The sequence below is a fragment of the Sylvia atricapilla genome, chromosome 8, assembly GCF_009819655.1.
Source record: "Sylvia atricapilla isolate bSylAtr1 chromosome 8, bSylAtr1.pri, whole genome shotgun sequence".
NCBI lineage: Eukaryota > Metazoa > Chordata > Aves > Passeriformes > Sylviidae > Sylvia > Sylvia atricapilla.
Window position 1 is genome coordinate 2,938,965 of NC_089147.1, and position 27,264 is coordinate 2,966,228.

The 27,264-nt window shown below is 44.1% G+C and overlaps 1 protein-coding gene across 1 annotated transcript in view; it reads left to right on the plus strand.

The window, feature by feature from the left end:
* The window catches only part of ADAM12 (ADAM metallopeptidase domain 12), a 160,331-nt gene that overhangs the window by 15,853 nt on the left and 117,214 nt on the right, over positions 1-27,264 (plus strand). The window contains exon 3 of the mRNA XM_066324428.1: positions 14,347-14,420. Within this exon, the coding sequence (XP_066180525.1) occupies positions 14,347-14,420 (74 nt within the window). The remainder of the gene's footprint in view (positions 1-14,346; positions 14,421-27,264) is intronic.

Genomic DNA, 27,264 nt, shown 5'->3' on the forward strand with positions numbered 1-27,264 from the left:
CTCCTTGAGGCCGGGATGTGGCCCTAAAACGCTCCTTCCCTCATCACCTCAGGAAATCAGCAGTGGGGGGAACCCTGCAGAGCCCTGCTCTATTTATATGTTGATGAGCCTGGAGAAAAATTTCCAGAAATGCTGGATATGCTTTTAAACCTTCCAGAAGGCTCTGCTTGGCTCCTTGTGCTTCGAAGCTCTGAGCACACCGTGTTCACTGACATTTGGGGTACAGCAACACCACCCCTGTCTGGGAAACCACGTCCCACTTACAGGGACACTCCTGAACCTCTCCAGGAGCCTTTCTCTTTTTCTTCTGCTAAAAAATATGCCTTGGCAGCATAAAAACCACCAGCCTGGTGCGATACGTCAACAATATGTTATTTGTAACAGCAAAGTTTTATACACTCGTGTAGCTGAATGTCATTTAAATACGTAAGAAGTGCAGCATTAAGGGGTTTTTTTGTAAAGGAGTGGTAGTTCAGTAGTTGAGGTGCATATCTCAGTGAAAAGTTGGACTTCTTGCTATCTGGAAAAACAAAAAGCAGTGTTCAGGGGCTCAGGAGCCACAGTGGGGTGAGACGTGTTCACTCCATGGGAAGTGGTGGAGTCACCGTCCCCGGAGGGATTTAATAAAAGCTATGTGGACGTGGCACTTGGGGACATGGGGCAGTGGTGGCCTTGGCAGTGCTGGGTTAAGGGCTGGACTCCACGATCTGAGAAGTCTTTTCCACCCTAAAGGATCCCGTGAGTTGGTCCCATGACCACTGGTTGGTCTGTTCGACCCCAAACCATTTCCAGGTTCAGTGGTTGACACCACGGGGCTGGAGCACCCAGGAGGGGAGGTGGGAGACACCAGGAGCTGGATCTCACCCGAGGCTCAGCCCCAGGGACTGAAAATGTTTCCTTGAATAATTACTGGGAAGGAAAACAGTCATTAAAATAAATGAGAGAGATAACTCACGTGGGAGAGCAGAGGAAAGCGAGCCAGGAATGGCTGGAGAAACCACGGCTGGGGTGAGGAGCAAGGACCTGGAGGAGGCTGAGCAGGGCCCTGATGGATCCTGCAGGGTGGAAATGGCTGCAGGGAGATGAGAGGCAGCAATTAGTCTGTGTGTCACTGTTAGATGTGCTCCTGTCCAGCAGGGACAAGAAGAATGGCCTCACAAGGCGGCCAGGAAGAGCTCAGTAATAAAGATAATGAGAAAAGGATGTGTTTACATCCATATCGTGAGGAAGGGAGGCGTAAAGGTCTCCGAGTGCTCTGGAGTTTCAGAAAAGCCAGAGACACAGCTGCTAATGAGAGTGGTGGTGGAGTTGGTGCTGACATGGACCAGGAACCTCTGAGGTCCCAGAAAAGCCACATTTTCTGTGCTTGGATGCAAAGTGGAGACTGTTCTTTCTGCTTCATGAAAACCTCCTTTGTGAACTTGGCCATCTCTCTGCCTTACAAGGGATAAGATTCAGATTTTTCTGGATTTTTAAACACCTGAAACTTCATAGGGAACACTTTTCTGCTGAGGGTGAAGAATGGGCACCGCACAGCTTTTCTTTCTCTTGTAATTATTGCCTTTGTACGACTTGGAACCAGACTAAATAATACCTAGACAACTGAAACATTAACTCCTTTCTCAGCTGGGTGAAGAGAAAGAAAATTCTTCAGCAGAAGTTCAGCCTCTTGTTCTGTTAAATTTTGTGTTTAATTCCAGGATAGAATCTGAAATCAGAGGGTTGGATCAGGATGATCCTGATGATGCCATGGAGGTTGGGATATTTAATACCTGAAGAGGTTTGGTTTAGGGTGGCAGCTAAAGGTCTTGTTGAATTCTGTGTTGTGCTGCAGTTTTCTTCCTACCTGTGCCAAGTCGTTGGTCCTGGTTTTGGAGATGGGAGCAAAAACAGAGCAGGATCATACAAATAATGGCGTGAAAACACTGGAGACACAGGACTGAAGGGTCTGTTAGCAACTGAGAGCTGCCCAGGAGGGTGGGTAAAGAGTCCCCTCTCAGGGTGGGATGCTTTGGCAGCCCAGGTTTTGCACAGGAGGATCCTGGGAGGAGATCTGATTCCACGAAGAACAGTTGAAATAAAGATTTAGCCTATAACTCCACTTGTTCCTCACCCCAGCTGCTTTCTCCCATTATTCCCAAGCTCCTGACAAGTCCATTTTCCCTCAGTCCCTATGGACAGCAGTATCTGCTGCTCGTTCTTTTAGTGATGCTCTGCTCCATGGGGCTGAGGGTGGGAAATGGAGATGTTTCCTGAGCCTTCTGCAGGATTTTTCCCTCTTTCCCACCCCTGTGCAGTCAGTTCAGAGCAGGCTCAGGAATATTCCTGTTCATTTGCACTCTGAAGGTGAGAGCAGACTTCGCTTTATGCTTTTATCACGTGTTGCAAATGCCTTTGAGATGTTTCTTTCTTTGTTATCTCCAAATTCTGTGCTGTATTGATTTTTGGGTTTTCTCTAAGGGGCTGAAAATTTCAGCAGTAACCCTGAAACCAAGTGAAATAATTGATTATCTGTTTTTACCTCCTCTTCAGTTATTTACCTCGTGCCCTTCGATGGAGAAAGGCTGTCCTATTTCTCCATGATTTACTGTAAAGCAGATCTTTGCCGAGCTCTAATATCAATTTATATAACCTTGATCCAGGGGTTATTTTTTGAGAGCCACAGGTTTATCTAGTATGTCATGGAAGAAGTTGTTCTAGAAATACTTTTTTATAGCTTATTCTTGTTGAACAGATGGGTAATGTGAAAAGAAACATATTTTCTATAAGCTCAGATTGCAATTGAAGATACTTAAATTATCTCCAAGAGTAATTAGATGCTTAATGGACTCTATAACCAATTTAGATATCTTAAAATACATTTTATCATGAATAGCTATTTTCATCTACAGTTTTGTTGTGTTTTTTTTTTTTTTTTTTTTTTTTGTTTTTTTTTTTTTTTTTTTGTTTTTTTGTTTGTTTTTTGTTTTTTGTTTTTTCTTGTGTGGATATTAATGGTACCGGCATTTTTATCTGTGTTTTGTCTTTGCCTTTGTGGCAAGAAATATACTGGTCATTAATACTTTAAACCTGGGGGTATCAGTCAGAACACCGCATGTGTTTTTTGTTCTAGGATGAGCTTTCTGAGATAAATTCACTGAGCTTTCCCCACTCCTTTGTGCCATTTGTTTTCTCCAAGAATGTCACTGGATAGGTGGGGTATCTCTGGGCAAAGTCTCTTTCTAATTAAGCAGAAAAATGTGAGATGCTGCCCCCAGGTTTCAGGATAATTTACTTTACGAGGAAACCTTCGGATCCTTCTTTCTCTTTAGGGCGCATTCCAGGATATAAAAATGATTCATGTGCCTTGGAAGTACAGCTTTGGGAAGTTTGTCAAGTTATCTTGAGTAGCCCAAGAGTGGGGTGAAATCGCCCTTTTCATTAGTTTAAAAAACATTAATATTTTATCTGCCTTCGTACAGCTCATTTGTCACCTTCAAAAGACCATCAGGGGCGAATTGTGGTTTGGGAGAGTGGAAATCAGGCTCCTCTGCCCCGCTGTGCATTCCAGCGTTTGGGATGCAGAAGGGAACTGGAATCCAGAAGCAAATCGGCGACTGCAATAACAAATTAGCGCAGAAGATTTAATCAGAGCCACATAATAGGGAAAGATGTTTGGGGAGAGCGAAGGCTGAGCTCAGAGATCTTGGCACAGGCCTGGTGCAGTGGAACCGTGTGATGGGGGGGAGAGGGAGGCTCTGAAAGCGAAGAACGGCGTATAAATTAAGCCAAATAAATTAAGTGATTCAAGCATTAATCTAGCCAACCCTCCGAGTTCATTCAGAGAGGCAAAACATCTATCATTGCTTCTCTGGAGATTGTAGCATTGTTGAGGATTCAGTTTAGCCAGGACATTTAGACCAACCCTTGCAGCATTCAAAAAAAAAAAATTCTTAATTTTCTCATTGTCTGAAACCGATTGTATCTTTTTGCCTTTCAGGAAGTTTCACTTAGTTGCAATTACTTCGGCTTCAAAATCTTGAAATCGAATGAATTAATGAAAATGGAAAATCAGGACTCTTTCCTAATTAAGAACTGAGCTTTTCAAGGAATATGAAAGGATTTAATTTAGAGGGAAATGTTTGGAGAGCATGAAATGTGGCTTGAAGGAGATACATGTGCATTCAATAGAACTCACTGAGCCCAGCCAGATTTGTATTGACGGGAAACAAAAAGCATCTGAAATCCTCTTTCAGTGATAGGATAATTTATGGGTTTTCTTGAAACACTCTGAGTGGACTTTCAGTTCAGGGAAATGGATGGCCACCTCTGTTTGTGTCTCAGTGGACACAATTCCTACTGAATTCCTCATTATTTCTCTCTGTGGCAGTTTGCTGAACTTTTGGAATGGGATTTTGGGGTTGATTTTCCATGGCTTTGTGACCCTTCCAGATGCACGGGGGGAAACCTCTGTCCTGGCGCTGCTGCAGGTGACGCTGAGGGGTGTAAGAGTGCCTCAGATAATGACTCTGACAGCTTAGAATGGATTTTATGGTGTATTATCCCTGAAATCCCATTCTGTTCTGCTGCTCCTTGGGTCACAATCCCTGTGTGACACCTGGGACTCATCTGCTTGTGCCCTCCCCGGGCAGCTCCCACTGAGAGGAACATGAGCAGACAAGACCTGGAGGACAGGCCATTTCTTATCCTTGGAAATTGAGTTGTAATTATCATAATTCACCTCCCTCACAGCACACAGCACATCCTGGGCTCCCCACTAGTGATGGCTGCAATAATTCCATGTGTGGAAGGGGAGATGTTTCCAAGGAGGGTCAGGTTGGCTGCTCAGCTCCAGCTCTGGTATAAAACAGTGGATGTGTGGGTGGGAAAATGCTGGGCTGTTCGCTGGGAATACCCTCAGGAAGCATGCTGGGACAAAGGGAGTAAGGTGCAGAAAATATAATTACCCTGGGTAACGAGCTGATGAAGCCTTTGACATGGTCCATGCTTGACCTTGGCTTTTTGAGCACACGGAGGGGGAATGTGATGTTGTAATCAAACTTCTGGTAAAAGGAGGTCCACAGGCCCCCAGTGTCCTGACAAAGAGGAGGAAATTTACTTTTCCAGACAGGAACAACCCAAAAGGGATCCACTAAATTTGCACGGCACGGTCCTCAAAGAAGTCCACGTACATTTCAAATTGGCAAATATCAACAGCTGCTCACTCCCATTGTAATTACCCAAATTGCAAAGGACCGTCTGCAGCGAGCTCTGTTCCATAACTAAGGCAACCCAGCCCCAGCGCAATTGCTTCCTGCCTGCCAGCACTATTAAGTTGTGCTTTTGTGACAATTTTCTCCAGCCCAGGCATGTTTGTTTTCTTTGCACAGCCTTGCACCAAGCATTGTTTAAGCAGCACATAATGGATTCCAACCAAGAGGTGCTTTCTGCTCCCATCTGTTTGATAGCACAGCGAACAGTTGTGATTCATACGTGCAGTGTAAATACTGGGTAATGACTGTCTCTTCACTTGGAGCCAATTCCAGGTTGTTTCATTCCTGGCCCAGCTGCTGGGTCCGTTTTGAGGCAGGGAAAAAAATGTCTAATCCTGGGCTTGAGATTTTCAGGTGTTAAATCTCTCTCTAACAGAGTGAGCCATCGTGGCGCAGAGGTGACAGTAAAAGCTGCCACGAGCAGGAGCTGCCATCAGCTTCTCAAATCTCTAAGGCTGTGTAGTGTCCAGTTGCCTCTTCTGGGTATGAGGCCACCCAGAGAGTCCCCCCAAAACTTAGAGGGTATTTCCACTTAAAGCTTTTGGGGCAACATCCCTGGAAGTGTCCTGGTTGGACATGGCTTGGAGCAACCTGGGATAGTGGAAGTTGTCTCTGCCCATGGTAGGGATGAGCCTAGATGAGCTTTAAAATCCTTTTCCACCCAACCCAAGCTGTGATTCTGTGAATCACAATAAGGAAAAGAAATATAGGAGAGGATCCATTTTTTTTAGCCCATTTTGAAATCAGACTCTTCAATAAGTTTTTTGTTTTGCTTGGGGTTTGTTGGTTTGGTTGGTTGGTTTTGTTTGGGGTTTGTTTTGGGTTTTTTCTGATGTTAAAAAGTTTTTTAGATTTCCAGATCTTTCAAAACCTCAGATCTATATTGGTGCAATCAGTCAAGCTCCTGGCCACCCCCTCAGGGTGTCAGAGGACAGGCAGGGTCCAGCCTTTCCGGCTGGTTTAGGGAACGGGGTGGGAGAGCAAACACACCCTTCCAGCAGGCTGGAATTCAACAGCTCTTGACCTGCTTCCAAGCTGCGATCCTGCTGCTGGTCCTGCTGGGCTGGGTGGGAAGTCCTGCACTCCGTGGAGTCACATCAGCACCTGGATGAGCAGATTTGGGGATTTTGGATAGGTTAGTGGCAATAGCCCTTGACAGAGACGGTGCATTTGGTATACACCGCAGTAAACGAGGGCTGGCTAAAAGCACACGTCTTTTACTGTTATTATTTTTATTGCTTGTTCTTACTACAAAATCGAGTTCACACTTTGGTGCAGCTGTTTCCATTCAGCCAAAACCGTACACTGTTGCATTTTCCTTTCTTCCCTTGTTTTGGTGGCCTGTGAATCCAAAGCATCCCTGTCCCCCAGATGCGGAGCAGACTCCTCACAGGTCACCGGGCTCTCAGGGAAGGACAATAAATACACACCAAAGGCTGCTTTGGGCTCCTGTGCTCCCACCCTGCTGCAAAGACTCAGGAAAGGCTCCCATGCCTCCCCTGGCTGGTTTGTGTTCCAGTTTTCATCCCTCTCCCAACCCACATCCTGAGCTGGAGCATCCCAGAGCTCACTCCTCATCGCCTCTGTCAAAGTGTTGGCAGCACCACTCCCCTTTTTCATCATTCACCCGTGTTTGTTTCCCCTGAGCTTGTTTTTGAAAACCTTTCAAAGATTTTTTGTTGTTGTTGCAAGGTTTGTCCTGAAAAGGGAATACTGATTTTGACCTGTTTTCAGCCGATATAGTTCAGAGGATAATTGGAGAGCTGCTGTAAAAACCAAGGCTGCCCTATTTGCACTGCTTAGATTTAATTAAATACAGAATTTATTTTACTTTGTTTCTTGAAGTATAAAGCTGAAAATTTTCTCCTAATCCGTTTTTAGCTGGTTAAATGCACCTAAATATATTTTAGTGTAACTTCAGTGCTTGATAATGAAAATATTGTGTAAAGGTTGAATTCAGGTTTTATGCCGGACTCTTTATTGATACTGAACAAATTCACAACATAATTCAGCCTGAAAAAGTGCAGATTTCTTTCAAACATCAAACCAGTTATTTTGGACCTGCTCCTGAAATATTTGCTGCTCGGTGTTAGGACATTTTGAACATGTTTTATCCTGGTTATCATATGATTTTTAAAAGAATGTAAATCAAGAGTAGCGCACAGAAAGGATATAACTCAGTTGCAAGCATGTTTTCCCTTTCCAGGAGCAGTCATTAACTTTGTATTCCTGCATGGAAAGCAGGAAATGGGGAGCTGGAGCTGTGCAATTTTATTGATTTTGGTCTGGCACAATGAACTTCTCCATTTCCTCTCTCTTTAGCTTTGTTTGCTTGGATTTTTAACTCTGGATAAGGATCCTGGGACATCAATAGTGAGCAAGGAGCTGGGAATTTAAGCAGAGATACAGAGATTGACAGGACCTTCAGCAGATGCTGCCAAACAACCTGATGGGCACTGGCACTGCTGTAGAGACAGCACACAGAAATAATGAGATTTTTCATTTTAATTGAAAGTGGTTTTTGCTTATGAAGAGAAGTTTCCCAAATTGAGGTCGTTCCCAAGTGCTCCTGTTTTAATCTGCATCCAGTGAGCTCCATGGTGGGGTTTTCTGTCAGCTGGTGGAAGGTTCTCCTGCTCCTTTCAGGGACTTGGATTGGATCATCTTTAAAGGTTCCTTCCAACTGAAACCATTCCATGATTCCTGTAAGGAAGCCAGGGAAGGAGCAGAAAAGCTCCTTTAGGAACCATAGGTTCTGCCACGTCGTGTGGGGCAGAAGGTTTTAGAAAATACCTAAATTATATCTATATCTATATCTATATCTATATCTATATCTATATCTATATCTATATCTATATCTATATCTATATCTATATCTATATCATCTATTTTAGATATGTATATATATATATATAAATCTTCCATAGATTAATAATATGGCAGTGTGGGAAGCAGGAAAAGAAGAGGGTGGAAAAACCTGACTACCTCCAAGCAGCAGTTGCAATTTGCTATAGGAGTTAAGAAAAAGAAGACCAAAAAATAAAATAAAAACACTCCACCAAATTTAGTTGTTGTATCTTCCAGATAGAGGAATCTTGCATGTGTCTGTATAGTCAGCAAGAAAGCAAAAATCTGATCATTCTGCTTTCAAATAATCACTTTAAAATAAACCTGGGGACAAATTTGGAAGTTCTTTGGTTTCCCACATTATTGGACTGGCTCAACCAATTTGTTAAGGGCTTGGGAGTCTTTGCTAAGCCATTAAAGCAAATAAAAAAAAAAAAAACTGCAGAAGGCTCTGTTCTCCTAGTTGGTGCTCATTATAAGCAGCCACAGGGATAGATCCTTCTCATCTGAGAGCAGGCAAAGCACAGCAGAATTTGCTGCCCCCAGGAACCTGCAAAACCAAAAGAATTAAATGTTTATGCTTTTCATGTCCTGCACATGAAATATCACTTGGTCTTGGAGGTGTTTGCAGAAAACCTTGCACTTTGTGTTCACTTCTAAACTGAAGCCAAAAGAAAACGAGGAAATATTTATAGATTTAAAAGCACTGCATGCAATTTACAGCATTTGTTGCAGGTTGTAATTATCTTAAATGTATATATTTTGTAGACAGCTTGCATTTATTGGATTGAGTTCCAGTTTGCATGGTTAGACTCCCTGAGTGACTTTATTTCTTATAGATTTCCCAGCTTGTCCCTTTTTGTGTTTTATAGACAGTAGAGGCATAATATCAGCCCAAAGATCTGATACTGTAAATACACCTTTTAGCACTAATGCAGAACGTCAGTGTGTGATAAATGAGGGAAATAAAAGGTATTTTTATACAGATAGCAAAAAATGGCACGGAATTTTTTCCCTACTGGAAATAATGGAGTCTTCCCCGAGTCATGCAGTTTTTAATTCCTGGTGTTAACTCTTTTGATACAAGAGAAGACGTGTGTGTGTGTGTGTGTGGAATGTAACTACCTGATAATCCTCAAAGGTCCTTCATTTCCAGAGCTGTGCTCAGGAGACAACAAACTCACAACTCCTATTTTTTTGTGGATTTTCTGGTTTTAAGAGCCCTGAGGAGAAAGTAAACAGGGGCATGGAATCGCAGAAAGGTTTGGGTTGGAAGGGACCTTAAAGGTCATATGGGGAACTTAAAGGTAATTTAGTACAACCCCCCTGCCATGGGCAGGGACACCTCCCACTGTCCCAGGCTGCTCCAACCCCAGTGTCCAGCCTGGCCTTGGGCACTGCCAGGGATCCAGGGGCAGCCACAGCTTCTCTGGACACCCTGTGCCAGGGTCTCCCTATACTCACAGGGAAGAAATTCTCCCCAATATCCCATATAAATTTGTCCTCTTTCAGCTAAAGCCATTCCCTGTGTGCTGTCCCTCCAGCCCTTGTCCCCAGTCCCTCTCCAGCTCTCCAGGAGCCCCTTCAGGCCCTGGAAGGAGCTTGGAGCTCTCCCTGGAGCTTCTCCTCTCCAGGTGAGCACCCCCAGCTCTCCCAGCCTGGCTCCAGAGAGGCTCCATCTCTTTCATCACCTTTGTGGCCTCCTCAGGACTTTTTCCAACACTCCATGTCCATGTCCAGAGCTGGACACGGTGCTCCAGGTGGGGTCTCTCCGAAGTGTGAAGCCTTCCTCTGACAGCAAACATCAATGGTTTTTGGCACAATTTAAAGCTGTGGATGCAAAAACGCTCCCGAAATGACCCCCTTGGTGGAATACTTTTTGTACCAAATCATTGAATCTGGTTTGACTTGACGTTGTCTCTCTGCCTTCGAACTGGAGCTGATTATGAAACGTGACCCTCTCTGAGGGGAGGGTTTTTATTTAGCTCCCTGTGGAACATCAGGAGCCACGTTGCAGACAACTAATTACAAGCCATAATTCTCCTGATAATTATTATTTTTGACTTTTCTATCTCACCGGTCTTTACCCATTCCAGCACTGCATGTGCCTAGGTCACCTTGGCCACAGGCAAAGCTGAGCCTGTTGCAGGGTTGTTGCTTTAGCAAAGTTAATACCAGCTCTGGAGGGCCTGGAAACCACTTTGCTGGGTTAAACAAACCTGCCTATTTCAGTCTGGCCCTGTCAGGATATAATTTAAAACTTCGAAACCAGAGAAGCAAAATGACCCCTTTTGGTTCTATTTCTTGTGCTGATCTCTATCCTCAAACAGTGGATTTAGACACTGGAAATTTCTGTTTCCAAACAAATGAATGCTGCTGGTTTGAGTTCGTTTTCACTCTTTTCCTTATCTGTAGATATTTCCCTTTATTTCTATGATGTAATTGCTAGAATTTATTTAAATTTTTATGTGCTGATCTAATTCATGTATCTCAATCCAATAACCCCCCTTATTTTTATAAGGAGGGAGCTGCAAAGGCAGATGTGTTAGGACTCTCCATTCCATCAGTTTTCTGCTCCTCAAATGTAATAAGAAATGACTTGGAGTCTTCTCTCCCAGTCCCAGCAGGGAAAAGCTCACAGCCCTGCAGTGGGATCATAGCCCAAAGGAGAAGGGGATCCAGCAATAATTAAGATTTTGCTCAGTGACAGCTCCCTTGCATTCAAGTTTCAGAATGGGCATCCCACCAAGGTGAACGAATCTTCTCCACAAGTGTTTCAGGAATAAAAGTGGGTTATTTTGAGGCTAGATATCATTATTATTAGACAGTGTTCCCAACACCATCCCCACGTTGACAGGGGAAGCCCTTAATCCCTAAACTATCCCTCCTTTTTCTCAACAAGGATCAATGTGATTTCAAAAAGAAAAAAAAATAAAAGTAGTACTTGAAAAACATGTACTAGTTAAAGTGGTTTTGGTGCAGAACTTTTCTGACTCAGAAATAGGCTGCTGTCCCTTCATCTTCTGGTTAATCAAGTAGTGATTGATTAATTTTATTAATCTGCTTTATCAGTGAGAATTCTTGCTTCACTTTGACTTAATGTTTCACTAATTTCCTTTTGAAGACTGAGTTTTACTAACATCAGTTCAATCTAAAACTCCTCAGCTCCAAGCAAGGAAGAAGTAAATTAAGGAGGGAAATGCTTTTCCTGGTTTTTCGATACAATTTGATGCAGATTTTGGATGCTAGATCCTCTAAATAAGAGGGGAGAATTATGGACATTCCTACTTCAATGTGAAGTTTGGCCTCTTAGGATACCAGGGAAAAGCTTGTGTGCACTGATGAAATCTTCTCTTATGCCACAATAAAAACCCCAAACCAAAAAAAACCCCAAAAAACCCCCAAAAACCAAAACCACACCAAAAAAAAAAAACCCAAAATAAAACAAAAATAAAAACCAAAACCAAACCAAAGCACCAAAAAACCCCAAAAGAAAAGAAAACAAAACAAAACAAAAGACCAAAAAGCCAAACAGGAAAACAGCAAACTTCAGTTTTAGGAGAGCAGCAGAAAACTTGAGTCTGTGGAGAAAACAAAGTAGAACCATAAAAAATAATTCATTATGGTTTGAATAATGCCACTCTCATCAGGTCCACTTTGCTTCCACGGTTGAGAATTTTATAGGGATCAATGTGAGACTAAGTTGTGGCGCCAGAATCGAAATTATTTTTGAGGTTCTTAAGGAAGACACAACAAGTGGCTCTTTCTCAAACATTATGAGCAGGAGGCTCTGTACCCCCACAAGGGGCTTTTTTGATTATTCTCAGTGGAAAACACAAAGCAGTGCTGGAATATCTGTATTTATAGTCATTCCCATTTCACCCTGTGACTCCATTTTGAAAATATTGATTGTAAAGGGATGGTTTAAAGGGAACTTTTAAGGGTTTGTGGCAGAAATGTGGAAAGGCTTTAGGGAAGACTCCACAGCCACTGCAGGAAAAACCCAAAAAAAGCCCTAACAAACAAAAAATCTGATCTAATTTCACAGGAGTATGGATTAAAAAAAGAGGAGGAAAAACCAAAACACAAACTTCAAATGCTCTTTTCAGAAAGAGACTGATTTTTTTCTTTACCATTAGAAATTTATAATTTCAAGTGTTTCTCTCTGTGGTCGCCCTACCACCTGTGCACTGGGGAATTTTTGCTGTATTTGTGCTTACGAATTCCAGTCAGACTAAGAAAAAGTATAGCCTCATCTCCTTGCAGATGGAAAAGAAGGAAATGAGCCATTTGTTTGAAAGAAAAATTGATGGCGAAGCAAGATTCTGAACCTGGGTCTTGTGCAAAGCAACGCAGCATCCTTAACTGGGGCCATTATTGTGCTCCATGAGAAGAAGTTTCAGCTTTAGGAATTCTCTGAGAGATGATTTCGTCTTGTAACAGCCTGTTCTATTCTGCAGCTGCTTTTTTAACTTTGCAACTTTACCAACACCCATTGACTGTCAAATAAGTACCACTGTGAGCTCATGAATAAACATCGTTGTTATTTCCATATTAAGAGGGCCTTCAGCTGAAGAGAATCCATTTGTGCCACTGCAATATCTTAATTATTTACTGTGTTATATTGTAATTAATTGTGGTTTGCTCTCTCAAAACTCCATATTCTGTAGATCTCACGGGTTTTGGAAGCAATGCACTAATATTAAAGTCATAATCAACACTGCTTCTAAATATTCATGCCAATAAATGACTCCCATGTGTTTGCTGAGTGCCAAGGATAGTCTGAAGCATTTATTTAGCATTCTAGTGGGATCTGGTTTCTGCAGAGTTCACAGAGATGCAGAATTTCAATGCTGTTGCTGGGAAAGCACGTTTGGATTCGCACGAGCAGGACACTTTGGATAAAGCAATGGTGTCTCACTCCCAGTCTGGGCTCAATAAAGCCTGAGAGCACTGGGGGACTTCTCAGCTATTTCTCATTTTGAACAATTTTGTTTAGTCTATGACAGCCTCCCAATAATTTCACTTTTTAATAAACATCTCTAATTTTTCAAACAGTTTGAAGATCACTGCGTTCCAAGGGCGGGGATGCTCTGTCTGTCACAGAGGCTCTGCTGTAGCAATCACAAATTCAGACACATCTCCCAATAAATCAATTAAACACCGGAACCTTGAAATGATCCTTGCTGCAGTTGGCTGACACAAATCTCCAGAAAAGCATCTTGAGTGTACGGGGCGGGGGGGAGAACAGCTGATTTATGGAGCTACTGTTGGAATTTCAAACAAGGAAATGCTGTCGCGCAATCCAGTGAGTTTGTTTAATGAAACGTAAGTTAAATGTAAACAGGTTTAAAATATATGCGAGCTGAGCCTTTTGGATCAAGAGTAGCCAACGTATTGCAAACTCTTCTCCTTGGAAGTGCAGTTTCCAGAGCCTCTGTAGGTGCATTGCACCTTCCTGCAGGTTTTAGGCCTCTGCTGCTCCAGATCCTCTCTCTCAGCTCGCCCAAAAAGTTATTTGGTTTACCTTGGGATGCTTGAGATGAAAAAGAACTTGGTTTTCATAATCAGGGGAAAGGCAGTATGAAGATTGCATGCAGTCATGATGGTGCTTGAAAATGCAATCCAGATGTCCTGATCCGTGCTGCAGTGCAACTGGGATTTCTGTGGGCTCTGCTTCTGATGTCTTGTTTAGAAAGTTCTCATAAATACTTGTATATGCATAAATACTTTGTCTGTTACTGTCACAGAGATACTTGATAATACTGTTGACCATATTTTTATTGATATTTCACATTTTTTGCACTTGACAATCCTCATGCATTCCTTTCAACTCAGGATATTCCATGGCCTTAATTGCTGCAACACCACTTCTTTTTCCTTCAAGATGAAACTTAATTATGCCTCATGAAAAAGCTTGAAATCCATCTTAAAAATTTGGAATGCATCTTGGATATTAGGAAGGAATTGTCCCCTGGCAGGGTGGGCAGGGCTGGCACAGGGTGCCCAGAGCAGCTGTGGCTGCCCCTGGATCCCTGGCAGTGCCCAAGGCCAGGCTGGACATTGGGGTTGGAGCAGCCTGGGACAGTGGCAGGTGTCTCTGCCCATGGGATCTAAATGGCTCTTAAGACCTTTTCCAAGCCAAACCTTCCTCTGATTCCATGGTGTGTCCATTTCCCTCACAGAGCTGGGTGCAGGATGATGGGCTCTGGGTTTGGACTCAGCCAACTCTGTTTTCCTTTTCCAGAACCACCCAGCGCTGCTGCAGTTTGTAATTCAAGCTGAAAACAAACATCTGGTCATCGATCTGGAGAGGAATGAGTGAGTACCCTGCTGCATGGTCACTTTGTACTCCTGGAGGAGGGTTATAATTTTAAAATTGATGGTTTAAAGTTACCCTGGGGCCAGTTTTGCTACTGGTCCCTTGTAAAGAGCCCCCTCACTAGAGAGTTTTGTTCCAGTTTGGATTATGGGTATTTGTGCATTGCTGATAGAGCAAGAATCCATGGTTATGTGCATTTATGTGGGGCTGAAAATGGACATGTTGCCTCTCAGGGTTTTCCTGTGTATTTCTTTTGGATTTATCCTCCTTTCCTGTGGTAAGGCCTTTTATTTATAGTAATCTGGAATAGCCTACAATCTCTGGAATTTTTTGGGGAGGACTCAACCCTCCTAAATGCTGTCTGCATCCGTGATCTGCTCCATGCAGTGTCCATCAGGGGTGATGAGTCAAGACTTTGGGATTAACCCTTGCTGGAATGTTAACTGGAGCTCTCTGGGTTTGCTGGCAAGGGGCTGATGATGGGATGACTGTGCTGATCCTGCAGTCCAGGACCAACGCTGGGCTTGAGCCTGTGTTTGTCTGCATCTTTTTCCATGAGCTCTTGGCAAATCCTGCTCATGTCCATGAGATTTCAGAGAGGGGTCAGGGGCTGCTGTAGATGTGGTCCCACAAGGGGTACAAAACCATACAGGAATGAAATCATTGCTCTGGAAGTCCATGACAAATGGAAAAAGTCATCAAAGTCTTTGTCTACCCTGCAAGTGTTCAGTTTCCCTCTAAGAGGATCTCAAGGTGGGAATCCAGATCAGGACAACTGTGTGCTGTTTGTCAAAGGCAAACCAAAGATCACTCTCAGCCTAGGGAAACCTTCTTATCACAGTTCCCGAGGATCTGTGAGCTCTGTAGGTTCCCCTGCTGGGGAATCAAAGGCACAAAGGTATTTTTTCAGTTCAGCAGAGAGAGCAGCGTGGATGAGATCAGTGCAGTTTGATGTGTCAGGAGGAAGGAATGTGCCTGTGAAAGCAAATGTCCAGGGGAGGCCAGGGACATCCTGCCTCGGGCTGGGGATGGACAACATCAATGGAAAACCACGGGGCACCTCTTTAGTCCCCTGGAGTAAAACAATGTAAGATGCTTTTTATTCCCAGTCTTTTGGATGAACCCTAACGTTACCCAGCTGTGATGAATTCCAGTTCACTTTATTGTTCCACATCAAGCCCAAATCTTGAGCTTCCTTTATATTCTTTTTGATGCCCCTTTGCTCTTGAAGACCTGTCCTGAAGGGTGTGTAGATCCCCCATACACAGGTGCTGTGTTCCAGTAACTAGAGGAGAATTTAATTCCTTTAGTAAACAGGGATTTCACTTTATATTCTCTTAATCTTTGTCGAAGGGTGTGCCTTCCTGCAGGAATGGGAAGTATGCAGCAATAGAGGAAACTATTTACATTCCATGTCAGCGATTAAAAGGACATAAAAACATAAAAAAAGCCATAAAACTGCTAATACAGGCTTTGCTGAACATACCAAACTCTCTTGTACCTGTAATAAAGTCAGATTCAAAAGACTGTAAGATGCAATCTCCACCTCTTTTAGAACCAGGACAGGGAATTGCAATAAATTACCTCTACAGGCGTCTGTCTGACTGTGTGGATTTGGAGATGTGGAGATCTGCTCCTCAAGAAATACATTTATCAATGATTCTTTTTCAGTTGGGGTAAACTGGGAGTATTTTTGTAGTTCGATGGAGTGTCCAGCTGAAGATTTGCATTCTGGAAGAGCTGTGTGTGGTGTCAACAACATGAGGTTCCTCATCCCAGCAGGAGCTTGGAGGCAGTTTTGTGGACTGGCACAATCAGCCTTGCCTGGGTCTGGCATTTGTAGCACCACGAGGCAGTTCACAGATCCCAAACCACAGGAAAAATTTGGTCATGGTCTTGCAAAATCATTTTGCTCTTTCCTTCAGAATTTCTGAGTTTGATTTTCCTACGAGATTATGGTCTGAGTGTTGCGAGTCCATGCAGGAGTTTCCTCAGCGTGTGCATGTGTGGGTCAGTTTTTGTTCCTGTAAATCACACCAGGCACTGGGCTCTGCTTCCCAGGGAAAACAATCCCAAGCTCCTTGTGCTTGTCTGTGGAAGTTGTGGTTGGGTTTCTTCTGCCTGTAGTGCTGGTGTTGGGTTTGTGGCACTGGCACAGGAGGTGAGGGGGCACGAGCATCCTGCTGCTTCCAGGGGCTCTGCAGGGCCATGGAGTGGGAAATCCTGCCCAGGAGAGGGATGAGAGCCTGCATTTCTGCAGAGCAAACATCTGATGGCAGCAGGCCAGGCTGGATCCGTGGGTTCTGGGCTCCAGAGGGGGGAAAGCTCATCAGAAACCTGGGGAATTGGGCAGTGCTCTCATCCCTGCTTCCCGGGAATCTCCAAGGATGCAGATGAGCCCCTATTGATGAGGAACGTGGAGCTCAAATGCCTTGCAAGCATTGAGCCACCACTCCCTGCTGCAGGTGGGAGTGGAGAGAGAAACACAAACACCTTGTGTGGAGTAAAAAGTGGCAGCACACGAAGCTCTGAGGCGTATGCTGTTATCTTTCTGTGGTTTCATGTAAAACATTGGAGAGTGGTGGGGGTGGAGGTGCACGGGATCCCTAAATTACATAATTTCTGCATTGGGTCACGCAAAAACAAACCTGGATGTGATTTTTCCATGGTTAGGAGAAACAGCTGCTTCGAGTAGTCTTGACATTAAACTCCATTTATTGAAAACCTTAGAGATTTTCCCAACCTTGAGTTATATTTCAAAACATGATTCAGATGCATTAGGCAACCCCAAGTGGGGAGCAACGTGTGAAACCATCTGTTATCTGTGGAAATACTGATTGTCAGTTTGGTGTTTTCTGATATTCAGACTCATCAAAATGTGTTCATATGTCCTGGGCAAGATGTTCTGAGACGCTTCTGGAAGAGTTACTGGTACCTGACTTTGCAGCCCAGGGCTTGAAACCTCGATGGCTTGCAGCTGTTGAGATTACTTTTGTGGATATTCATTAAACACTTTGGTGATTAATTTCCAGGCACTGCCCATTTGTAATTGCAACCCCAAAATTATTTGTGGTGGATTCGATTTGTCACAGGCAGAAAACCTGCGAGCCAGCTCACGTTGCAAGTACATTCCTTACCATGATTTAGCTGCAAAAGATGATTGCACTCTTGAGAACCTTCAGCTCTGTAGTACCTTAAATGTTTTAGAAACACTTGTCATATGGAGAGATTTCCAGAATCAGCAAAGCATCCATCAGCTGCAAAATAAACCACTTTTTTGGAGCAGCTGACTGGGCTGGGGTGCATTACATCAGGAATACTGATGCTCTGTTGGTGTGCAAGGAACAGTAATGTATGCACTTAGAAATCCCTTGGAAGTTGATTGCAGCATGTGGGTCTTAGAGGGAAGCAGTTCACGGCTGTGTCAGTGAAACAGAGCCCCTGCAAGATTAAATCTGAGCTGGAGAGGGGAACAGTCTGTGGCTACTGGCTGTTTGTCTGTGACTGGAAACGTTTTGCACTCTGTCAGGGCTGGGGCTGTACACAGCAAAGCTCTGAAGTGTTCTTTTAACTTTAAACCTGTGAGCGATCCAGGTAAAAGTCAGCGGAATTACTGATTTTCAAAATTAATTTCATGCTTACATGATCTGCTGACAAAGGTCATAATTATGAATGTCAGAGAGATGTAACTCCTGAGCAGATGCTGGGGAACTTTCCCAGTGCTGACTCCTGTGTCTGCCTGAGGCTGGGGATATCACAGGAGGATGAAAAGCTGAGATGAGTTTAGGGAATATGAGGGTGAGTATGGAGGGGGAATGGCTTTGCCTCTGAGGACATCAAGAACATCTCAGGTGTCTCCTGGACAGTTTTTCATTGTCCAGGATTTCGTTGTCCAGCTTTGCAGAGGGAGCAGTGAGGATGACATCAGTGTGGTTGTGGCTGGTGGGCCGCTGGCAGTGTCCACTGGAACATGGAAATGGAAAGAAAAAGCTGGAATATTCTAGAGAAGCTGAGTTCACTCTTCATTTCCTCATCATTTTATGCTCCTTTTTGTCAGGTTTATAGCCCAGCCTTAACAAAGCAATATAAAAAAGGCAATATATGAGGTTACATTGCTGCCTTTTATTCCTCTGTAAAAATCCTTCAATTTTATCAGGAGACAAAATCCACCTCAGACCACGGTATAATCCTCCATCTTATCCTATAAATCCCTTAAGATCCCAGGGATCTCCAGAGGTTTAGGTCATCTCTGATTGTCCCCCTTGCACATTTCCCACTTCTTCATGGAGACACAGTACTCAGGATGGGTTGGGATGTAATGGCCCAGTGTTGGTGGTCACTCTGAAAGCTTTTCCCCAGGATGAGGAGGCTCCAGCAGAATTCCCTGGGCTGGAAATCAGGCAGTAGCCATCCTCATGCACAGTGCTGCTGTGACCAGTTCCAGTGAGGCTTCAGAGTTCAGCGATATTTTGTTTTCTCTTTTGGCTGAAAGAAAGAAATCGTTCTCTCCGCTTTTCTGCCCGACCTCCCTGAATGGGAGCACTGCTTGGTGTGCAAGTGACGTTTGAGCTGGATTAATTTATCAGGGAAACAACCCCCTTCCCAGTGCCAAGAAAATAGCTGACAGGATTTGTTAATGAACTGACGTGCTTCTATAGAATCAACGGCTTGAAATACAGAGGGAGAAACAAATCTAAACAAACAAACCCCGAACAGAGAGCTGGGACCTGTCAGAATACGCTTGCTATTATAATTCTGCGCTGTGTCTTAGCCAAAAAAAACTGTGACCTCAGCCTGGTTTATCTGCAAGTGCTGGAGCTGGCAGCTGTACTGCAACATTTCAGCCTGAGCTGACAGTTGGGATTTCACTATAATTGAAATAAAAAGTTTCACTTTACTGGAAGGAAGGGTTTTTTCCCCTTCTGCAGTGGTACCAGTCAGATGGTCTAAACCACACCAAAATATGCCACCAGAGCTACAGTGGAAATGGGATCAGTCTCTAAGTGGCTCTAAGGGTACAGGCATCTCCCACAGGTTTGTGGTATAAAAATGACATATTCAGCATGGGCATTGAGAAACAAAGGTTTGCTCTATGTTTTTTAGCAGTGGTAGTCGAGGTTGTGTGGTCAGGGCTACCTCTGGCTGTGTCATTTTGGAGTGAAAGGATTCAGCCCCATCAGGAGAGAACCTGCTGCTTTCTTGGTCTGTTTTTTTTATCTTCTTAGAATCTCAGAATCAAGAAAGCCTTGGGTCGAAGGGACCTTAAAGATCCTCTAGTTCCAGCCCCCACAAACATGAGAAGTTCCCCATAAGGACTTCCAGCTCCTCACATGAATACCTCAAAAGAAAGGAACAGTGAAAGAAGATATTTTTACACTGATATAACATGCTGGAAGGGGAGAGGATAAAAAACCTCAGAAATACAAATTCTGAGACATTTTTGTGGCTGTCATGATGTATATCAAGCTCAGCCTGCTCTTCCCATGCCCACAAAACAGCAGGATAATGGGGCTGTGCCGAATTCCTGGAGAGAAGAGAGGGTTGTGTTATCCTCACATCCCAAACCCTGGTTTTGGTGTCATACTTGGGGTCAGGGGAGTCAGTGCTGCTCTGTCCTGCACCTGGGCACGAGGGCAGGACTGATGGATCAAACCCTTTTCTCTGGGAAAACTGAGATGTGGAAGTTCCACACTTGGGTTTGTTCGGCAGAACTCCAGACCTTGTTCATCCAGCAAACAAAACACCCAGCAAAGGTGCTGGTTTCTCTGCACGAGTGTTTTCCTGAGTTTCCAGTCACCAGCTGGCACCTTTGAGCCAAGTGAACCCCAAATTTTTACTTTTTCCCTCTGTCAGTCAGAGCGACCCCGAGCTGTCCCTTCCAACTAAAGATATAACAACAATAGGCAAACGTTAATGAACTTAATACAGAATTAGCCTGGTTTAGGATCCACTCTCTCAATACATTGAGCAGACCCCAATCTTTTCTGAGCTCTTTTTTTTTGTTTTGACCTCCCTTTGCAGCGCAGAGAGGTGTCCAGCCCTTCCCTCTGCCGTGGCTCAGCAGAGAGGTCGGGAGCAGGGCTGGGGAAAGAGCAGGAATGTTGTTCCCGTGTTGTTCCCTCCCTTTGTGGAGCCACAGCGCCCTGACAAGGAGCACACGGACACGTGCAGTCCTCCAGGAGGGAAAAGTCATAACCAAGGGGGAGGCAGGAGGTAAAAACCTTCTGGAAAGCTCCGACTCTCGTGCTGACAGTGCTGCCCACGTGGCGAGGAGCGCCTGGTGTCCTTGTGCAGGTTGGCAGGAGAAGGGAGGCTCCAGCTGGAGCCAGGCTTGGCTCACAAACCTCCCCAGGGCTCCTCACGTGGTTTTCTATCTGCTTCAGAATCCTTGTGCTTGTTGGGCTTGGGTTTATTATTTTTTTTATTTAGATTTGTTTCTGACAAGAGTGAGCGGCGTCTCTCGGCAGTGAGGGGAATGCTGAGCTCTGAGGCCCAGCGCGGCCCAGAGCGTCTGAGCTCCTTCTCACAGCTCCTGAGAAAACACCAGCGGCCTCCTGATTCTCTGCAACACTTGTGGATATTGTTTCCTGGCTTCAGAAACACGGGGAGGGCTTAAATAAGTTTTCAAATCACAGCTGAGAGTCGGGAGGTTGTGGCTGTGGATCCCTGGAATGTCCAAGGCCAGGCTGGACATTGGGGTTGGAGCAAACCTGGGACAGTGGGAGCGCGTCCCTGCCATGGCAGGAGTGGGATGAGGTGATCTTAAGATCTCTGCCAACCCAAACCATGATTTTATGATTCGTGGAATTGTCCCTTCCCTGAGTTTTCCCCCTGGAATTTCAGCTGGAGTTAGATTAGCAAAAGGGAGATAATAGGAGCAGGAGGAGGAAGACCTGGCAATGTGTGTCCGTGTCAGAACAAACTGGACAGAGATCTCACAGCAGAAGAAAATTTCAAAAATCAAGATGCAAGATTTAAGATTATCACGTCTTTCATTCTAATACTTGCGATTCGTGTCCTCAAGTTTTTTCTGCTTTGTCATAAGTTTTTTTTAAAATGCAACAAACCAACCCAAAGCAAACCGCTGATAACATTGTCACAGTCATGCTTAAATCCCAAAGTTTGGCAGCTCTGCCATGCTGTGGTTGTGGAGCTTAGATAAAAGTTTTCATCTGCCCCACATGATTTGTGTTTTGAGCTCCAGGGATATGGATCTTCCAAGGCTCTGTGCTGTAGCATTAGAAGAACAAATTTGTATCACAAACTGAGCCTAGGGACTTTTCTTTTACGGGGCTAAGGAGTCACTGGTCATGCTGTTCTCATGAGGAGTTCATACCTCAGTTTCCTTTAAAGATCTCGGTCAGGAACTGAGTGCAGGAACTTCCACATAAATGTTCATCTCACCTGTCTCTCTTTTATCTCCTTTTCCTTTCTTCCTTCTTTCATTTTTCCTTCTTTGTTTTCTCTCTTTTCCCCCTTTTCCAAGCTCCCTTGAGAGGGATTTCCTGGTGTGGATGAATTTCCATTGGCACACTAAGGCCAGCCTTCAACATTCGAAGCATTTCTTTCCTGCCAGGGCTGCAGGGGAAGGTGGCCAATGTGCACAGACCCCTCTCTAAAAACCCTGGGGTCCTCCCCTGCCACAAAACCCATGGAAAGAGGAGGGAAGGCAGGGGAAGGGAGCGTGTCCAGAGCAGAGTGTGATTCCTGGATGTTTCTCTGGGCAGGATCCGATTCAACATCCCTGATGTGGGCTCCTTTTCCATTTCTCGAGCGCGGCGTGTGTGACTCAGGCTGCAGGCATGTCTGCAGAGCTGCCTCTCTGCACTGAGGGGAGGCTTGCCTCTTCAAAAAATAAAGAAAAGGAAGGAAAAGATAGAATAAGAATAATTTAAAAAGAAAAAATTAGAGAAGAGAGAAAAAGGCAGGTGAAAGGTATTTGAGGACAAGATTTTTTTTTTCTGTGTGTGGGGCTGAGTTCGGAGGAGAAGCAGACACTTTGCTGGACGCTGAATTTGAGACTCTTTCCAGAAAATGTCAGCTCCTTTCCAAGTGACAGAGCAGTTTCTCAGGGCTCCAAGGACGGCAGAAAGTGCTGCTGGAGGAATCCAAAGCCATCCCTGCCTGTGGAGCGTGTGGGTCCGGGAGGTGCTCGCTCCCTGTCCCAGCCAACCCCGCAGGGAAAGAGGGATCCCCGCTTTTATTTCTCCCAGTTCCTCCCAGCAGAGCCTCGGGGATGAATTTGTTCACTTTTTGAGAGCCTCGAGGACGAATTTGTTGGCATTTTGAAGATGAAAAGCGGCGAAGTGCTGCGATATCAGCCAAGAGGGCTGATGCAAAAAGCAGAGTCTGTATGGAGAGCGGGGAGGAAATACATATACGGAAACATAAGCTTGGCAAGAGGGTGCTTTTCCCCCCCACCCCCATTCTTTGATGTCTGGCCTCAGTAATCCAGACAGATTCCTTCAAGAAATGGGTCCAATTTATTCCTGTGCTTTTATCTTGCTACCTGCTCCTGCTGGCTGTGTGTGGAAGTGTGTCTTTTGTAGGACTAAGGGAATTTGAGAACACTGGAACGATCCCCCAGAATGGGACTACTGCTGGCAATTTGTGCTTCCCAGTGCCCCAGGGAGGGGAGCAGAGCCTGCCTGTTCCTTCATCTGCCCCACATATTTTCAGTGTTGCTCCATCCAGGAAAAGCACAGTGTCCTCTTCCTATCTGATTGCTCTTCTTTTCCCTAAAGGAAACAAGAGTTATGTTCCCTTACAGCCCCAGTTAGGATTCAGTTTCAATGCAAATCTTTCTCATGTTACGTATTTTATCTGCCCAGCATATTCTGTTACATTATGTTAGATTACGTATTAGAAGGTCATGTTTTATTACAGTTTTTTCCTCTAAAAAGAAAGAATTAGAAGATGTATCTCCTGTGCTCTGATAATAAAACACATACACTTTGGCTTCAGAAAAGCTGCATGTGACATTTAGGAATAAAAAAAGCAAGCTCCATCACCAAATTAATCAGGAATGCTTACATACAGCCCACTCTGACTTCAGGGGAACGGCTTCCCATTCACATCAGAAATGAATTTGGTACATTTGAATGTTAGTTTCACTCTGGATATTAGATAAAGAAAAAAAAATGCACAACTGGATGGGAATTAGGAAATGGAAGTAGAAATATTTTCCCAACTTAGCCTGAAAACCATGGAAATGACAGTTTTCTTTGCATTACACACAGCCCCTCAAACACAGCTTAGAGTCTGTCAGCTGTGCCTCGTGCTGACGTGGTTTGCAGACAACTTCTGCCTTTTCTCCTCAGCACTGGGCCTTGCTTGCACTTCGTGCCCTCCATCCCTCTCCCCCTCCCAAGCCATTGGTGAAGCAAACCCCCCATTCCCCCAGCCACCCCCCAAACCCATTTATCCCTGCTCTAATTGAACACCAGGGCAGTAAATGCCTTATCAGTTCTGAAACGGCGGGCTGGATAATTCCAAGCAGATGTCTCCCTCTCCTCAATCACAACATCAGTTATGTCTTGGTCAGTCTTGATTAGCTGATTCTTACATAATGAGGAGCTGCAGTTAATGGCCACTTCTCTGTGGGCTGAACATGCTGAAAGGAGCAGCTTTGCCCCTGGAGAACAAGAGGCTGATGAGGCAGTGAAATCAAGCTCGATGGAATGAGGCTGCATGATGAGTCATTAGGAGGGAGGACGCTCTGCTAACAGATGAAATATCTCTGATGGAGACCAGTTGTAAAAGCACAACTCTGTGCTTAATAAATGTGTTGGGGTGACTCAGAAATCTCCCATTTGTGTCTTGGGAGTGTTTCCTGTGTTGGATGTGTCTCCTGACTGGGTCTGGCCTTTGGAAGGGACACCTTTGCACTCACTGCATGAAAGATGACTCTGCCATAAATACGAAAATGAGAGTGATCAGACATTTGGCTGAAAATGGGCAGATCTCCCATAAAGGTGCCTGGTAGGTGTAATATCATAATCTAATATTTGATTAGATTTAAAACTCATCTGGATTGCTGGAAGCTACAACAGTTTAACAAGTTCCACAGACCCCTTTAATAGCGTTAGTGGGATGCCTTGGGAAGGCTGAGCTGGAACAGAGACTGGATAGAGCTAAGAGAATAAAGTAGGTATTTATTGAAAGGACAGGACAGGAGCCTGGCCAGGGCTACACCCAAGATGGACCAAGAATGGTCACAAAATGGACAAACGGTCACAAGGTCTTACATGTTTATAAGTTTTGGTTCATTTGCATATTGGGGTTGAATTGTCCCATTCCAGCCCCAGGCTGTGAGGTCCCATCCTTCTTGTCCTCCCTCCAGCCCACCCTTGGTTGTGCTTTGGGGCTGAAAGTTGTCCTTGGTGTGCAGCAGGAGAAGGATTTGTTTTGCATCCCTGCTGTGTGCAGAGCTGAGTGACACTGACTGTGAGCTCAGAGCTGCCCTGGGCACCACAGAACCTGGATACAGCACAGAGAAAACTTCAAGCATCAGTTGGACAAATAAAAACCTAACCTAGGAAAAAGCAGGGGTTCTTGCTACACAAGGAATGAAAATTGAATGTGCCTCTTAGCCCTACATAAGCAGCAAAAAATCCCCCAAATACAAATAAATAATATCACTTTACTAGCTGGGTGATAGTGTTGAGGTAGCATAAAACCCAGCAGTGATTGCAAAATAAATGCTTCTAAACAAAAATATTTATGGAGGAGAGGAAGGGATGTGCTAGAAAGATTTAATTGTTTTATTATAGAAGTGGGTAGTTATTAGTGTCTTCTGAAAACAAAAGCAGTCAGGAGCAGTAGCTGCTGTTTTCACTTGCATTTAGGTTGGATTAATACAATTTTTGTTCATAGAGGAGCTGCATCATCATTAAAATCTTCCTCAGTTTGTTTTGTGGATGCAAATGAATGTTTTCCCCCAAGGATTCTGTGGATAATGTTCAAGCAGGGCATGCATTTGGACTTCCTTTGAGCTCAGAGGCCTGGTGATTTGATGAAAGTGACCTTTTTAATAGAAAACAGAGCCAGTTCTTGTTAAGATGTTTTTACTTGGTAGCACCTGTTTGATCTCGTTGAATAAGAAGTGGCTGTTATTTTTCAAAGAAGAATATGGATTTTTATACTAATTTAGAGAGTATCCATCCAAATTGCACTAGGTCCTAGGGAAGAGCTGTGGATGCCTCAGTGTAAAAATGGATTTATGTTGATGAAGTTTGCACAGCCTGTCCTGCAAGAAACCAGCCTTTTCCCTGAGCTTAGCAATTCCTGGAAGAAAAATACTCAGCATTGTCAGGGCAGCATCAGAGGAACTGCTTTCTTTTGGATTTGCCAGGATGTGGATCCATCTGTTTCGTTCCCACACCCCCTATAATTTAATTCAGATCAATGGGGCAGTCTGTCCTTCCTGCAGCACAGCTGGCATTGTTATGCACCAAAACCTCTGAGACGGGACATTTTTGCACCTTCCTTTTCTTCCAGTGCTGGTGCCACCAGCTCAGGAAAGCATCAGTGTCCCCCCAGACAGCCCCAAGGTGTTTGGGGCCAGCCACCAGCAGCAAAAAAGAGCCAGAAGCAAATAATATATATATTTTATAAGTAATGAATTCACGTAGTAGGAAAGGGCAGGGTAGACAGTGAATTGTTTAACAGATTAATGTGAATGTCTTTTATATTTTATAAACCTCTTAATTCCCTGGTGTGCTGAGCCAGGTTTTGTTTATGTACATGGAAACACGAAATCTTTTCCAGTCCCTGTGCAAATAACACAGAATTGGACTTCATTGCCTTGGCTAATTTAACAAGTCCTGGGAGGCTTTTTGTTACTGGGGAATGGAGGAGGAGCCAGGAGCCCAGAAGTGCTGCAGCAGCACAATCTCTTGGAATGAAATAATCTGCCTTTCCTTTCGGAGCTCTCCAGGAAGGCTTTGCCTGTGAGGCCTGAGCTCAAAGATTTGGGGCAAAACCCAACTTTTTTTTTTGGGTACCTGGGCTGGCAGGAGCCTCGGTGGCAATTTCCAGCCCAATTCCTTCTGCAGCACTCTGATATTGGTTCCTCAACAAAGGAGTTGGAAACATCCAGGTTTAGTGAGGCTCTGAGCTTTAATGAAGGATTTGGAGATCTTTTCTTTGTAATGAAAAGCATTAAAATTCTAAGACTGGGAATTTATTTCTCTCTCATAACTAGTGGATAATCATGGTGCTGAGAAGCAGGGCATTTAAAACTGCTGATATTATTGCTGCTGTGCCAGTTAAACAGAACTAATGCAAGCATTGCATAAATATTTTAATATCTTTTTACTGTATTTCTTTAGAAAGTGTTTAAAGAGCCACCTAATGTCAGACAGAGATACTTCCCGAGTAAACCCTTATTAAGTTCTCTTTTAATGGCTTTATTAACATTGTGTAATTGAATATTGATACATTTAGCAGCCCTTTAAGCATCCTGTTTTATTGAGGTGTTGCACTCACATATTGATAAGTAGCACAGCGTAGGAGCACTGATTAATTTCATCTTTGCTTAGTTCTCCTTGGAACTGGTTCAACATGAAAGATGAAACATAGGTACAGGAGAGCTGTCATTTTCCTCAGCTTGATGTATTTTATATGCATAGTTTGTACCACTTAATTGAGCTTCATTTTGATTCCCAGTATGCCCAGTTAGTACGAGTATGATCACACTGCCAGAGATAGGGGAGTCTAAACTATTTTACTCTGTGAAATGTTCTGTCTTTATCTCTTCCCTTATGAATAATTTACTTGTTGGTACAGCTCAGAAGTGAATTCCTGTTCTACAAAAACATATATATTTTACTGGGAAAAGCA